At 45.5% G+C, this 16506-nt stretch overlaps 2 protein-coding genes across 2 annotated transcripts in view; both read left to right on the top strand.

Annotated features, from left to right (window-relative positions):
* PDE3B (phosphodiesterase 3B) overlaps positions 1–16506 on the top strand; it is a 279698-nt gene that overhangs the window by 98315 nt on the left and 164877 nt on the right. The gene's annotated exons all lie outside the window — the stretch shown is intronic.
* On the top strand, positions 2067–4008 carry LOC128836691 (SRRM2 protein homolog rsr-2-like). The gene is made up of 2 exons (XM_054027192.1): positions 2067–2142; positions 3214–4008. The coding sequence occupies exons 1-2, from the start codon at positions 2127–2129 to the stop codon at positions 3717–3719; spliced, it is 522 nt and encodes a 173-aa protein (XP_053883167.1). The 5' UTR covers positions 2067–2126; the 3' UTR covers positions 3720–4008.

Raw genomic sequence — 16506 nt, 5'->3', positions numbered from 1 at the left:
AAACTTTACTTTCGTTGTTTAACATCTATTTAACTTCAATGCCTAATGAATATTTTGGAGAAAAGAAGCCTTTGTTAAAGGTTCAGCACACCCACTACTTCCATTAAAGATGTGAGAACTAACAATATACATTCTTTGAGATCCCCCAAAGTCCTCCAGTAAAGTCAGGGAAAACCAGATTTTTCACTTAAGAAATACAAAGAATCTCAGAAAAGGAGAGAGAAGGTTTTAAAAAAGGGATGGGGCAGAACACAAGCCTAATTCTTAAAAACTCCTTTTATGGTCACTTTAAGCAGAAGATGGCTGCTCAGTGAAAGTGTTCATTTTTAGCTTTAATGTCAACTTCTTAAATGATAAACTTTTTTGGGGAAAGATTGTGTCCTCAGATATGTCTCATAGTACTTTACACAGTGAGGTCTCTCTCCTTTTTGAGTCGTCCAGGCTCTACCATAATGTAATAAACATAATGTCACAGAAAAACAAGGTTGACATGGTTTTTTAAATCCCTATAATGTCTACTACTCTTTGATTAAATGTGTATATTTGTATTAGTTAATTGATGGCTTGCTGTTTCTGCATTGTCTCACTGGTTTCTTTGTAAGACACTATATTTTATTTGTTCCATAAGTGATGTCTGATAGTGCAGGAAGGATTCAAATTCAGATATCGAACATAGATTAATTGGTGAAGTTTTTACCACAAAGATCCTCTTGTTAGCTGATGGCTATTTAGGACACCAGAGAGTGCTCCAGGTGCTACAGTTGTATGGATTTTTGCTCAAACAAGAGTGAGGGGTTTTGGTTTTTACACTAAGACCTATATATCTGAGAGCTACCATTTTCATATACCTTAACAAGGTCCTCCTTCCCCAGGAATGAATAGTACAGCTGCTACTATAGCATTATATCTACTTTATTTGCATTTGCTGATGATTGTTCAGTATAATAGAACGCTGTTCCCACTACCAAGTATGAGTTCTGGTTTTCGTTGTGTCTTTTGGGGGCATGGTTGAGGTTCTAGTGGTTATTTGAGTGTGCCTCTGTGTCTTTTTTTCTGGAAGTACATAAACTAAATCTGAATTTCCTGGGGATTGAACATTAGTTATTTTTTTTAACTTTAACAATCTTGAAAGGTAATTAACATTATGTACCCCGAAACATTAAAGTTATGAATTTTTTGGTGTGGGAATTTCCAGTTTTTATATTTAAGTCTGAGGCCTGGTCTACACTACGACTTTAATTCGGATTTATCAGCTTTAATTCGAATTTACCCTGTAACCGTCCACACAACGACGCTATTTATTTCGATGTAAAGGGCCCTTTAAATCGATTTCTGTACTCCACCCCGACGAGCAGAGTAGCGCCAAAATCGATTTTAACATTTCGAATTAGGGATTGTGTGGCCGCAATTCGATGGTATTGGCCTCCGGGAGCTATCCCACAGTGCATCATTGTGACCGCTCTGGACAGCAATCTAAACTCGGATGCACTGGCCAGGTAGACAGGAAAAGCCCCGCGAACATTTGAATTTCATTTCCTGTTTGCCCAGCGTGGAGAGCACAGGTGACCACAGATAGCTCATCAGCACAGGTAACCATGCAGGCTGATAATCGAAAAAGAGCACCAGCATGGACCGTGAGGGAGGTACTGGATCTGATCGCTGTATGGGGAGAGGATTCAGTGCTTGCAGAACTTCGTTCTAAAAGACGAAATGCAAAAACTTTTGAAAAAATCTCCAAGGGCATGATGGAGAGAGGCCACAATAGGGACTCTGAGCAGTGCCGCGTGAAAGTCAAGGAGCTCAGACAAGCGTATCAAAAAACAAAGGAGGCAAACGGTCGCTCCGGGTCAGAGCCGCGGACATGCCGCTTCTACGCCGAGCTGCATGCAATTCTAGGGGGGGCTGCCACCACTACCCCACCTGTGATCGTGGATTCTGGGTCGGGGATAGTCTCATCAGCGACGCCTGAGGATTCTGCCGATGGGGGAGAGGAGAAGGAGGAGGATGAGGATGAGCTTGCAGAGAGCACACAGCACTCCGTTCTCCCCAACAGCCAGGATCTTTTTCTCACCCTGACTGAAGTACCCTCTCAAGCCTCCCAAGCCAGTACCCAAGACTCTGACCCCATGGAAGGGACCTCAGGTGAGTTTACCTTTTAAAATATAAAACTTGTTGTAAAAGCAAACGGTTTTTAATGATTACTTTGCCCTGAGGACTTGGGATGCATTCGCGGTCAGTTCAGCTACTGGAAAAGTCTGTTAACGTGTCTGGGGATGGAGCGGAAATCCTCCAGGGACATCTCCATGAAGCTCTCCTGGAGGTACTCCGAAAGCCTTGCCAGAAGGTTTCTGGGCAGTGCATCCTTATTCCCTCCTCCATGGTAGGACACTTGACCACGCCATGCTTGCAGCAAGTAATCTGGTATCATTGCCTGACAAAGCCTGGCAGCGTATGGTCCCGGTGTTTGCTGGCATTCAAGCAACATCCGTTCTTTATCTTGTTGTGTAATCCTCAGGAGAGTGATATCACTCCTGGTAACCTGGTTGAAATACGGGAACTTAATTAAGGGGACAGAGGTGGCCGTTCCTACTGGGCTGTTTGCCTGTGGCGGAAAATAAATCCTTCCCTGCAGTTAGCCAAGTGCAGATGGGAAATTGGCCCTGAGTTTTTCGCGTTTGGCTAGCAGGGATCTTCCCTGTTACCAGCCATGCGGTGGGGGGGAGGGGTACAGCGATCATCCCAGAGAATTCATGGCGGGAGGGGGGCGGCGGCGGCGGGGGGGTGGTTAGTTTGGTGCCTGCAGGGATCTTCCCTGATACCAGCCATGCGGTGGGGGGAGGGGTACAGCGATCATCCCAGAGAATTCATGGCGAGAGGGGGGGTGGTTAGTTTGTTTTCTGCTGCTGCTGCTGAATGTTAACAGAAAAACTGCAGCACTCTACAGGCTATGCTTGGTATGTGGGAAAGGAGGGCGCAGAAGCTGTAAGACAATGGCTTACCATGGCCGCATGCAAGCCGAATTCTGTTGCCCAGACCTGTGATCTCTAGCAGCAAAGCCACAGGCACTCAGCATTAAGAGGCAAAATGCGACCTTGCACAGAAATCACATGTGCTATGTAATGTGAATAGTGTTGGTCACCGTGAAAGAGTATAAGCATTGTTCTGCAAAATGTATCTTTTTAAACAATTCTCTCTTTTTTCCCCTCCCTACAGCAGCTGCAAATTCCTCAAGCCTCCCTCCTCCATCCCGAAGGTTATCACAGATAAGGCGTCGTAAGAAGAGAACGCGAGACGAGATGTTTTCTGAAATTATGGAATCCAGCCGCAGTGACAGAGCTCATCTGAATGAGTGGAAGGAAACAGTTTCAAAGTATAGGAAAGAAGCCAGTGAATGTGAGGACAGGAGGGACCAACGTGAGGACATGAGGGACCAACGTGAGGACAGGAGGGACCAACGTGAGGAGAGGAGAGACGCTCGAGATGAGAGGTGGCGGCAGGAAGACCAGAGGAGGCAGGATGCAACGCTGGGGCTGCTGCGTGAGCAAACAGACATGCTCCGGCGTCTGGTGGAGCTTCAGGAACGGCTGCTGGAAAACAGACTGCCGCTTCAGCCCCTGTTCCACCCTCCCCCCTCCCCATGTTCCGTATCCTCCTCACCCAGACGTGTAAGAACACGGGGGGGGGGAGGCTCCGTACACCTTCCCATTCCACCCCAGTAGACAGCCCAAGCAAAAGGCTGTCATTTTTTTAACCTTTTCTTTGTGGCTTTTTCCTTCCCAGCAATCCTCCTCCCAAATACCACCCGGGTTCCCTCCCTCTTTTTCTAATCTATTAATAAAGAATAAATGATTTTTAAATGATAGTGACTTTATTTGGTTTGAAAGAAAGCTGGGGGAAGGGGGAGGGTGGGTTCCTTACAGAAAATGAGTCAATAAAGGGGGCGGGTTTTCATGAAGGAGAAACAAACAGATATTTCACACTGTAGCCTGGCCAGTCATGAAACTGGTTTTTAAAGCTTCTCTGATGCACAGTGCTTCCTGGTGTGCTCTTCTAATCGCCCTGGTATCTGGCTGCGTGTAATCAGCAGCCAGGCAATTTGCCTCAGCCTCCCACCCCGCCATAAAGGTCTCCCCCTTACTTTCACAGAGATTGTGGAGCACACAAGAAGCAGAAATAACAATGGGGAGATTTCTTTGGCTGAGGTCAGAGCGAGTCAATAATGATCGCCAGCGACCTTTTAAACGGCCAAATGCACATTCTACCACCATTCTGCACTTGCTTAGCCTGTAGTTAAACAGCTCCTGACTCCTGTCCAGGCTGCCTGTGTACGGCTTCATGAGCCATGGCATTAAGGGGTAGGCGGGGTCCCCAAGAATAACTATTGGCATTTCAACATCCCCAACGGTTATTTTCTGGTCCGGAAAGTAAGTCCCTTGCTGCAGCCCTTTAAACAGAGTAGTGTTCCTGAAAACGTGAGCGCCAGCCCACGTTGATGTTAGTGAAACGTCTCTTGTGATCCACAAGTGCTTGCAGCACCATTGAAAAGTACCCCTTGCGGTTTATGTACTCGGTGGCTTGGTGCTCCGGTGCCAAGATAGGGATATGGGTTCCGTCTATCGCCCCACCACAGTTAGGGAATCCCATTGCAGCAAAACCATCTACTATAGCCTGCACATTTCCCAGAGTCACTAACTGTCGTAGTAGCACCTGAGTGATTGCTTTGGCTACTTGCATCACAGCAGCCCCCACCGTAGATTTGCCCACTCCAAATTGATTCCCGACTGACCGGTAGCTGTCTGGCGTTGCAAGCTTCCACAGGGCTATCGCCACGCGCTTCTCAACTGTGAGGGCTGCTCTCATCTTGGTATTCTGGCGTTTCAGGGCAGGGGACAGCAAGTCACAAAGTTCCATGAAAGTGCCCTTACGCATGCGAAAGTTCCGCAGCTACTGGGAATCGTCCCAGACCTGCAACACTATGCGGTCCCACCAGTCTGTGCTTGTTTCCCTTGCCCAGAATCAGCGTTCCATGGATAGAATCTGCCCCATTAACAACATGATCTCCAAAGCACCGGGGCCCGTGGTTTCACAGAATTCTGTATCCGTGTCCGTGTCCATGTCCATGTCAATGTCCTCATCATGCTTGTCGCTGCGTTGCCGCCGCCGCTGCCTCCTCGCCTCGTTTTTCTGGTCCTGGCTGAGCATAAACTCCACGAGAACGCGCGAGGTGTTTACAATGTTCATGACTGCTGTCTTGAGCTCAGCGGGCTCCATTCTTGCCGTGGTATGGAGTCTGCAGTGTTCACTCACCCAGGAAAAAAGGCGCGATAATGGTTGTCTGCCGTCCGTTGCTTTCATGCAGGGAGGGAGGAGGGAGGGAGGAGGTGAGGCTGTACCCAGAACCACCTGCGACAATGTTTTTTGTCCCATCAGGCACTGGGATCTTAACCCACAATCCCAATGGGCGCGGGAGACTGTGGGAACTATGGGATAGCTATGGGATAGCTACCCACAATGCAACGGTGCAGAAATCGACGCTAGCCCCGGTACTTGGACGCACACCACCGAATTAATGTGCTTAGTGTGGCCGCATACATTTCGACTTTATACAACCTGTTTTTCAAATCCGAATTATATAAATTCAGATTAATCCCGTAGTGTAGACATACCCTTATAGTCTACTGGAGAAGAACCTTATTCCTGCAGGTGGAAGCATACAAGAGAGGAGCCAGGCTCACCTTCACAGATCTCATAAGGTTAGGAGGAGCAGGATTCCTTACTGCAGACCTCAGGAGGCCTTACTACATAAGGGAGGACAGCATGCTAAGCAGGAATGTCTTCCTCTCCCTTGTTCACCTGATCATTCAGGATATGTAAAATTCTTTACAATTCTATCCCACCCCCATCTGCTGCTCCCTTACTTAGCTTGTGGAGCTGTGACAAACTAACAGCTTGCCTAACTAAATATGCTATAGCAACATTCATATTTTAAAAATTGTTAACTCAGTCAGCTCAACTTTGGTCCTATAATCGCTGCTTGGGTAGTCTAGTAAACTAAGTTTTAACTATCCTCTGTCTGTTAGCTGCAGCATGGAAAAATAGAAACTAGAGGACTTTTTGAACTTTTAAATTAAAATCTCTATTTTAATGTCATAATTCAGAAACCCTGTTAGCCATTTCACTTCAAATCTAGTAGAAATATTCATCTTTGGCCCCAGAGCTACTCTATCAATTTTGAGGTCAATCTGATTTTTTGTAAATTTTGTGATGGAAACTTAGTTTTGTCTTTAACTATGTAATATTAGTCAGCACTCATTAATATTGTATCTAAAACATTTTTGCAGAAAACTGTTAGTGCATTTTTTAACAATACTATTAGTGTGTGTGTGTTTTAATACCATGCTTCTGTTTTAAATTTTTTTCCTGTTTCGTAAGTAGAATAGAGTTGTTCTTTTCCTTCTGAGGCCATGTCTTCACTAGCAAGTTTCTGCGCAGTAAAGCATCTTTCTGCGGTATAACTCCCAAGGTGTACACACTGCCAAGCCACTTAGTGCACAGAAACTGTGCAGTTGCAGCACTGTAAAAAAACGACTCCGAGGTATACAGCTTTCTGTGCTGGGGCTACAGTGCCACTGTAGACACCCTGATCTATTATAGCGCTGCGATTGGCCTCCAGGAGATGTCCCATGATGCCCGTTCTCGTCTCTCCAGTCGTCGGTTTGAACTCTACTGCCCTGACCTCAGGTGACCAACTGTGAGCCCAACCCCTTAAATTCCTTGGAAATTTTGAAAGTCCCCTTCCTGTTTGCTCAGTGACGCGTGCAGTGGTCTCAGCGTGTCTTTCCAAGTGACCATGCCTGCTCCACGCACAGGTGATCCTCCGTTTGGAGCAGTGATGAGCTTCAGGACCTCATCAGCATTTGGGTAGAGGAGGCTGTCCAGTCCCAGCTTCATTCCAGCTACTGGAATTATGATACCTGTGGACAGATTTCACAATGCATGACAGAAAGGGGTTATTACTGGGACACACACTGCAGTGCAGTGTCAAAGTGAAGGAGCTGCGGAATGCCTACCACAAGGCGCGGAAGGCAAACCGCCACTCCGATGCTGCGCCCACGAGCTGCCGGTTCTACAAAGCTGAACACAATACTCGGTGGTGACCCCACCTCCACTGCAAAGGCCACTGTGGATACTTCAGTGGTTCACGTGCCAGTCGAGAGTGAACTGAGCTAGGAGGAGGAAATCTTGGACGAGGATGTGAGGGGGACTCAGAGGCAGAGGGCGACTCAGAGGTCAGAGATGCATGCAGCCAGGAGCAAGATCTTCTCTACCCTGGAGGAAGCGAGCCAGTCACAGCTGTTGGTGCTTGGTGAAGCGCAAACAGGAGAGGAGGCCACTGGTGAGTGGCTTTGATTTTGGGAATCACTGAAGTGAGTTGTTGGGGGCAGGAGGGCTGCAGAAAGCAGGCTTGTGTCTATATGATGCGCGTACCACCACATGCCTAGTCTGAGTGGCGGAACAAGGCGCTGATTGACTCCCTCACTTCATGGGAATCTGCCTCAGAGATCTCCAACAAACTCTCATGGAAATACTGGGCAATTTGCTGCCGCAGATTCTTTGGCAGAGGTGCTTTTGTTTCTTGCCTCATTAAGGGTAAATTTCCCTGACCACTCTGCCGTCACTGTGGGGGGATGGAGGGGGGGACCATTGCTGCACACAGGTGAGCCACATAAGGGCCAGGGCGGAAGCCGCAGTCTTGGAGAAGACCCTCCCCTGATTCCCTGCTCACCCTCAGCAGCAAGATATCTTCCATAATAAACACAGCCTTTGGAAAATGTGGGGACAGTAATGATTATAAGGCCCTCCTACAGTGCTGCTCTCCCAAGAGCCATGTGCCCAGCGTACAGTATGGTCCTGGAACACTGATTTCCCCTGCCCCTGCAGTTACTCACAATTTTGGGGGTCTTGTGGCTCATGTGTGCTTGCCTGGAGGTCAGCCAGTTAGTGACAGGTATGTGAATAGTGGTTGTGTTTTAAATCAGTGAATCAGTGGTCTCTGTGTTACAAACAATACTGCTTTTGTAAAAAGTTGCATTTTGGCTTCACAGATATGACCTTGGGAGCTCAGCCTCCCTCTTTATTGCCAGCTGAACGGTTGCACAGAATTAGAAAGTGGCCGCGAAGAACTAAAGAGGACTTTCTGCGTGAGGTCACGATGCACTCCGCAGCTGAAAAACAAGAATTGAAGGAGTAGTGGGTCAGCAAGAAGAGGAACTGAAAGGAGAACATGGCGCGCCAGAACGAAGCCACAGAGCGGCTCTTAAATGTTATGGAGCGCCAAGTGGACACGCTCCAGGCACCACTAGCACTGCAAACGGAGCAGCTCTATGCCCACCCTGCCCTGCAGCCACTGTTGCAAAACTCTTTCCCATGTTGCTCCCCAAACACCGCCAACACACTTATCAACCTCCTGTCTCCAGTCTCTATCTGCTGCATTCCGCTCCTGCCTCATCACAGTCCAGTCCTACAGACTCCCAGTACCCACTGCACTCATACCCATCCCTCTGCAGTTTAGCCCTGCTGAAGTACAGTATCTGCTTGACTGTACTCTAGAGGACAAGGTTGCATATGATACCTGGACATACATAAATCTTTAACCTGTCCCAGGACCCCACCTCCTCCTGGGAACTTCCCTTCCCCCCTCCTCCACAGTGCTTATGTGGTTTTTTTGTCTCTCTCCTTCGGTTGTTGTTTTTTAATAAAAGAATTGTTTTGGTTTGAAAGCAATCTTTATTCCATTAATTGAAAGCAAATAGAGCACTGCAAAGCAACAGGTAATGTTCTGAAACCTTCATAGTGCATTGTCTGCACCAATCACAATCACCTCCTAGCATTACAAGCACTGCACTCCCAAGCATAGCAACAAATATTAGTGGCTTTCAGCTTCAAATGCTGCCTCAAGGCATCCCTGATCCTTATGGCCCCGCGCTGCATCCCTCTAATAGCCCTGGTCTCTGGCTGTTCAAATTCAGCCTCCAGGCGCTGAGCCTCAGCAGTCCAGCCCTGAATGAAGCTTTCACCCTTCCCTTCACAAATATTATGGAGTGTATAGCACGCAGCTATAAGCGTTGGAATATTGTCATCGGCCAGGTTCAGCCTCCCATATAGGCAGCACCAGTGGGCCTTTAAATGGCCAAAAACATACTCAGCAATCAGTCTGCACTTGTTCAGCCTGTTGTTGAACTGCTCCTTGCTGCTGTCAAGGTTTCCTGTGTATGGCTTCAGAAGCCATGGCATTAAGGGATAAGCAGGGTCTCTAAGGATCACAGTGGGCATTTCAACTTCCCCTACGGTGATCTTCTGGTCCGGGAAGAAAATCCCTGCTTGCAGATTTCTGCAACAGGCCAGTATTCTAAAAGATGCGTGTGTCATGCACCTTTCCGGACCAACCTGCGTTAATGTCCGTGAAACGGCCATGGTGATCCACAAGTGCCTGCAGAACCATAAATACCCCTTCTGATTAATGTACTCGGGGGCTAGGTGGTCTGGTGCAAGAATTGGAATGTGTGTGCCATCTATCGCCCTTCCGCAGTTAGGGAAGCGCATTTGTGCAGAGCCATCCACAGTGTCACGCACATTGCCCAGAGTCACGGTCTTTCGGAGCAGGATGCGATTAATGGCCCTGCATGCTTCCGTCAACATGCGTCCAATGGCCATCTTTCCCACTCTGAACTGGTTAGCGACCGATTGATAGCAGTCTGGAGTAGCCAGCTACCACAATGCAATTGCCACATGCTTCTCCAATGACAGGGCAGCTCTCATTCTTGTGTCCTTATGCTGCAGGGCTGGGGCAAGCTCATCACACAGTACCATGAATGTGGCTTTCCTCATCCAAAAGTTCTGCAGCCATTGTTCGTCATCCCAGACGTGCATGACAATGTGATCCCACCACTGAGTGCTTGTTTCCCAAACCTAAAAGTGGCATTCCACTGTAATCAGCATGTCCGTGAATGCCACAAGCAATCTTTTGTCATTGCTACTATGTGTGGCGAGATCAATGTCAAACTCCTCTTGCCTTTGTAGTTTAAGGAATAACTCCACTGCCACTCGTGACGTGTTACTGAGAGCGAGTAGCATATTGGTCAACAGTGCAGTATCCATTTCTGCAAACTGAAGAGGCAGAGCGCACAGTACACAAACAGTTGAAAGAGGGCGCTAAATGCAGACGGAAGCACAGGGATTGCTGGGATGCGAAGCAATGCATCACAGGATCTTGGGACAGGACCCAGGATGCCCTGCGACCCCCTCAGTCTTCCCACAACTGTTAGTGGAAGAAGAGGAAGAGATGCTCTGTGGGATAGCTGCCCAGAGTGCACTGCTCTGAATATCGTTGCAAGTGCCGCAAGTGTGAAAATGCTGTTGCGCAGGCAGCTGACAGTGTGAACACACAACAGCGGTTTCCTTTCAGTGCTCTCTGAGCAGCAATGTAACTCTGCCAGTGTAGACATACACCTCTACCCCAATATAACGCTGGCCTCAGGAGCCAAAAAATCTTACCGCGTTGTAGATGAAACCGTGTTATATCGAACTTGCTTTGATCTGCCGGTGTGCGCAGCCCTGCCCTCCTCCCCCCCCCCCCCGCAATGCTTTACCGCGTTATATCCGAATTTGTGTTATATCGGGTCATGTTATATCAGGGTAGAGGTGTACTCTAAATCTAGTAACACAACGCCTTAGGGTTGAACTCTGCCAGCTAAAATGTTAAAGTGCAAATTGACTTGTCTATACTGGTGTTTAACACATGTTAAAAGCATACCTTTTTCCTAGGGAAGACAAGGCCCCAGCAACTGAAGCAAGTCCAATCGTCCTTTAATTTTAAGAGAGGTAAATAAAAGTAGGGAACAATTTCTGATTCTTTACTGGTTCAAAATTAGAGAACATAAATTTTACTAATTGCCAAAGCAGTACCATTAATCGGTTAACATTATCAAAGATAGATTTTGGCAACTAGTGAGGGAAGCTTCCTCTATGCAAAAGAGAAAGTTAACAATACAGTTGATATAGTACGATTGTCACATCCACTGAGACACTCTCAGCATGAACTTTACTTGCTGGCTGCCAAAAAATAACTTTGGTTCTCTTCCAGTTTGCAGTTGGAAAGGATTTCTAATCTCTATAGCATTTTATTTTTTTAAAAGACCAACAAATTAAATAATTTAATTAACATTTTAAAATAAATCATGAATCAATATATTATTTTCTTTGAGTATAGACATTTAGGGCAAAATAGCATCAGATGCCTAAACCGTATTTGATTGGCTGATATTTGCTGAATGATTAACTTGATTAAATTTTTTAGTTCATTTTTTCTTTGATATAAAATTAGGTATCACGTAAGATTGTGTCTTGTTTGCTCTAAAAGGAATTTATAAAGGTATTGGGTTTTAGTTTATATGCAGCAATTTAAATAATTTATTATTAAAACTTTTCCCTAGTAGCTTTAATACTGTCACTGCAGTTATTGTGCTTATAAATAGTAATAATATTTTGTAGGTAAAATGCATATTATTGCAACTTTATTCTTGAATAAAAGCTGCTAAGAAGGAAAGATGATATAGTATAAGAGCATACTCTGTACTTGTGTACGGACAGTTTCTTCAGACTGTGTCACACTGTCTAAACCCTGTTTGGAGCCCCAGGATTCAAAAATGCTTGCATAATTGGGTACTGTTCTGTGACTTATTAATTGCTCTCTAGGGTATGCAGCTGTATGTGAGCCAGACTGGCTACTTTCCCAGCTTGCGTCATTGGCAGCTGTTTTGCTTTGAGGCAGATGGACTACCGGAGAAGCAACCATAAATTAGGGCTACTTTTCTGTGATGTTCTTTTATAGCATTTTGTGACACAGAGAACCAGCAATGATGCAGTTTTTAAGTCTGTGTTTCATGTAGAAACCAGCAAATTTCACATTAATATTAAATATTACACTTTTTTCTTTTTCATGTTTACACATTTAAAGTAGCAATCAAGTCAACAAGGCAAATGTTAAATTACGTTAAACAATCATTGATGTGTATCTTGTAGGAATGAGAAAGAGGCAGGTCTAGAAGAGAAATTAGTGCAAGGAAGATGAGACTTTGGGACAGAAACCAGAGGATTAGGGTGGAAAAAAGAACAGAGATGCAGTGGATAGAAAAATACAATGACTTAATATGCCTGTATGTAAAATTATTCTTTATGACATTGTCTCCCCATTATCAAAAGAGTCACATTCCTGGCCACACATCCACAGAATCATGTATCAGCAGTTACTGGGTATTGGGGTGTCTGGGCAATTTCCTCAAACTTACCATTCCATATGTCACTGTTATAAATCTGCTCCCTCAGTTCCACTCTTTGTCTGTTGAAGCAGTCATGGAACTAAACTCTTCCGTTCTCTACCATGCTGGTTTGGACGAAATAATTTGTAATTGTTCATAAGTAGGTTAGATAGGTAGGTATTGTATAGACTTAAGTCTTAGTTTAATTTTTGTAATTTTCAGATATAGTTTTGCTTTGATTTTAGATTTGCCCATTTTAAAAAAAATAAAGAGAGAAAAAGGGGTTGAGATTTAATGGTGGTCGTCGTCTTGCACTGCTAAATTTCCTGCTTCTGATAGGCATAAGTGCCTTTTATGCTTCAGGGAGGATCTGTTAGTCAGGGGCTGTGATATTTACAAGTCCTTCTCAAGAAGAGTCTGTAAGGGTTAAGAGACTAGTTCAGAACATGCACCTGGCAGGAGTCTCTTTGTATTCTAATACAAGAGACTGGGATACATTTTAATTTAAAGGTCTACCTAAGTTGACCTAGATCTACCCATGTTGATGTATGCCTTATGCATAAGTAACTGTCTCAACTTTCAAAGGGCTCAGTATAAGTGTTCTTTGGAAGTAGCTGGTTAAGACATTTCCTGTGGTTTTGATGCTCTTAGAGGCCATAGTGCAGGGGAAAATGGCTCTGTTAGAGATCCTGCTTTTGGATTTGGTTGACTGCAATGCAGATAGGTTCTTTAGTTTGCAGAGGCTCTTAGGAAGAATAGGGTCAATTTGGAGTATGGTTGGATTAGTCATTTGCATTTGGATACCTGCCACAATAATATGGTTAAATCCTTAGGAGACAGTCTTTGGTGGGGTTGAAGGGTTGTTTGAAACTCTGAATAACCAATTGTGTTTTGTTCTAGTTACTCCCCTATAGTTTCTGTTTGACTGGTTATTGGTTCATCTGAGATTCTGCTTAGAACATTCATACTTAGAGCTGTGGGAGCTCTATGGCTTCTCAGTCTTCTGGAGCCTCTAGCAGAAACCCTTCCCTGAGATCAGCACACATTTCATCTCCTTGCTTTAGTGATAGGAGTCATCCTGGAAGATAGGCACCCTGCCATCTCCTCTTCAGAGATCATGCACCAGAAACTCCCTGTGTTCCTTGGATCCCAACTCCTTGGCTCAATATGCCATATACTTATGCATTCTGGAGCTTGCCATGTTGGCCATAATGGGGTCCACAGACTCAGTATTCTGGACATTTTCAACCTCATTCATTCATTTAGAGTCATAGAGTTTAGGCCACCAGGGACCATTAAATGATTTAATCTGATCTCCTATGTATCACAGACCACCCATCCCACACACTAAACCCAACAATTGAAATTAGACCAAATTGAATAGTCCACAGGAGATGAGACTATTATGTTCCACAAGCAGAGAATAAGAGGGACTGAGATCCCCACAGTGGTAGGGAAAAGATTATGTGAGATATAACCAGATAATCCTGACAAGTGACCTGTACGCACATTGTGCAGAGAAAGGTGAAAAACCTTAAAGGTCACTGCCAATTTAATGTGGTGGAATATTCCTTCCTGACCCCCACATATGGTGATCAGTGAAACATTGAGCATGTGAACAAGAACCAGCCAGCCAAGCCTGAGAGAGAGAAATGCTTAGTTCCGCCTCAGAGCCCTAGCTATTCCCATCCAATGGCTCATTTCCAGCTATGGCCATCCCTGATGCTCCAGAGGAAGGAGATGAAAAAAAGCCAAACAGAATACATTGAAGTGAGAGGAGGGGGCTAAGGTCTTTTCCTGACCCCTGCAGATGGCCAGCTGAAACTCTGAAGCATGAGCCTTTAGGAACTTAAGACATAAACCAGAAGTGAGTCCGATCGCTGCTGAGCCCTGCCCCCTACCATTACAAGCAGTGCGATCATACAATCACACTCATAAGTTTGTCCAGTTTTCTTTCAAAACTAACTAAAGTGTTTGTCCCCACAGCTCCTATTAGGAGGCTATTCCAGAACCTCACCCCTCTGATGGTTAGAAACCATCTTTACAGTCTGAATTTGTACATAGCCAGTTTATATCTGTTTGTTCTTGTGCCAATCTTGTCTTTTAGCTTAAATAACTCTTTACCCTTCCTGGGTATTTACCCCTCTAATGTATTTCTGTAGAGTAACCATATCCTCCCTCAGCCTTTTTTTTTTTTTTTTTTTTTTGGCTAGACTAAACAAGCTAATCTCTTCCAGTCTCTCTCATAAGGCAGGTACTTCATTCCCCGGTTCATCCTAGTATCTATTCTCTGACCTGCTCCAGTTTAAATTCATCTGATCGGCATCAGCTTAACCTCAAAGAATCTTCACTTCTCCTCCTGAGGAGAATGTTCTTTCAGAGGAACAGCAACTGCTAAGTGAACGCGACAATGCAGAAGTTGAAGACGACCCTCCAATGCCTTTAGCATGTTCTCCAGATGAAGCGCTAGTAGTTTCAGTAGGTTCAATAATACAAGTGATTCTTTACATGTGAACAATGAACAGTTGTGCAACAAAAGCCTTGCAGGCGTATGAAAGTAGAAGTAGAATTGATGACTTCAAGACCTTTCAAGAACTTCTCATGAGATTGGCAGGAACCCTTGAAATTCCTCTTGAAATGGTTCAGGAGACATGGTGTAAACTGATATCCTGCATCTAGTCTCACAGGATTGTTTGCTGTGCTCACATATAAGGAAATTTTGGATCCAGCAAGGGACTTACAGGCTACTCCAGCTTATATTTCAGTTACACTGAAATGAGCTGATTGGAGATATCACGTCCCATCAAAGGATTGTGAGTATTTTTATACTCGTCCAGCACTGCCCTTCTTAATAGTAACAGTAGCTAATGAAAGGGTAAGGCAGTCTGGTCTGCCAAATCCACCCTGAAAGACAAAGAACCACAAGGAAAAAGATGCCTTCTTCTGGCTATAGGAAGCCAAATTCCAGACTTTTTTTTTTGCTGCTTGTGCAGTACAGGAGAGGGAGAATAGTGTCTTCTCTCTGGCTCCCTTCAACACAGAGTGGAGCAGTGTTTGGGGCCTCTTCTTCCTTGAGAGCTATGTTCCTTCCAAACTGTCACAAGAAGACAGGTACGAAGATTAGAGGTAAGCCAGCTTCTGCCAAGCACTTTCTGGTACCATATTCTAGAGTACCAATGTAGAATCATTAACTCGGCACCTCATGAAGTACCATTGAGACTGACTCTAGTGCTGGGATGTAGAATGGCATCGATTTTTCTGTGTGATGCATACTGCTACATTGGTACCGACTACACCTGAGGCATATGCGGCAGTCAGGGATCTTTTGTGCCTGTGGATGCCAACTCACCTCTGATGCAGGATGAGGTCCAGGTACTGACTGTTCCTTCCCCACAAGCACTGGGACGAGAACCTTCCTTGGCATCGGTACATTTGTTACATTTGGAAACTGAGCATTCTTCTTCGAGTGCTTGCTTATATCCATTCCATATTAGGTGTATGGAGATATCACGTCCCATCAAAGGGTTGTGAGTATTTTTATACTCATCCAGCACTGCCCTTCTTAATAGTGCCAAATGCACCAGTGTCAGAAGTTTTCCCCTTAGCAGTATCCATAGGGGACCGGACTTTGGAATGGCGCCCACATGGCCACAGGGGCGTGACTGGCACCCCCCACCCTCAGTTCCTTCTTGCCGCCAGTGATGGTGCTGGAACTTCTGCTGCTTCGGCTAGCTTTCACTTAGTTCAGTATGTCTCACGAATGTTTCTTTGTAAAATAGTTGTTTATAGTTTACTATTTACCCTTAGTGTTAGTTCTAGTTAGCTGGTCCCGGATGGGACTCAGCCTAGGGATGGGGCATGCCCCGGTCCCCTGGCTTTAAACCCATGCCATCGTTATAAGTGACCCATGCCCATCAGCGACCTGCACGTTAGCTGTTTACGGTGTCTAGGAGAAGGGCACATAAGCGACACGTGTTGCATCTGTAAGTCATTCAAACTCAGAACAAAAAAGGAGAGACACATCTGTCTCAGGGCACTCCTGATGGAGTTGGCACTGACTCCTGCACCAGAGCAGAGGTCCGACTCAGCCCTGAGCACTGCAGCATAGGTATGGAGTGCCCCGCTGGTGCTCTCTGTGAGCCGTCACCGATCCCCCTCCCCGGCCAAGAAGTCCAAGAAGTCAGCAAGA

The sequence above is a fragment of the Malaclemys terrapin genome, chromosome 4 (assembly GCF_027887155.1).
Source record: "Malaclemys terrapin pileata isolate rMalTer1 chromosome 4, rMalTer1.hap1, whole genome shotgun sequence".
NCBI lineage: Eukaryota > Metazoa > Chordata > Testudines > Emydidae > Malaclemys > Malaclemys terrapin.
This window is presented reverse-complemented; position numbering and strand designations above follow the sequence as displayed.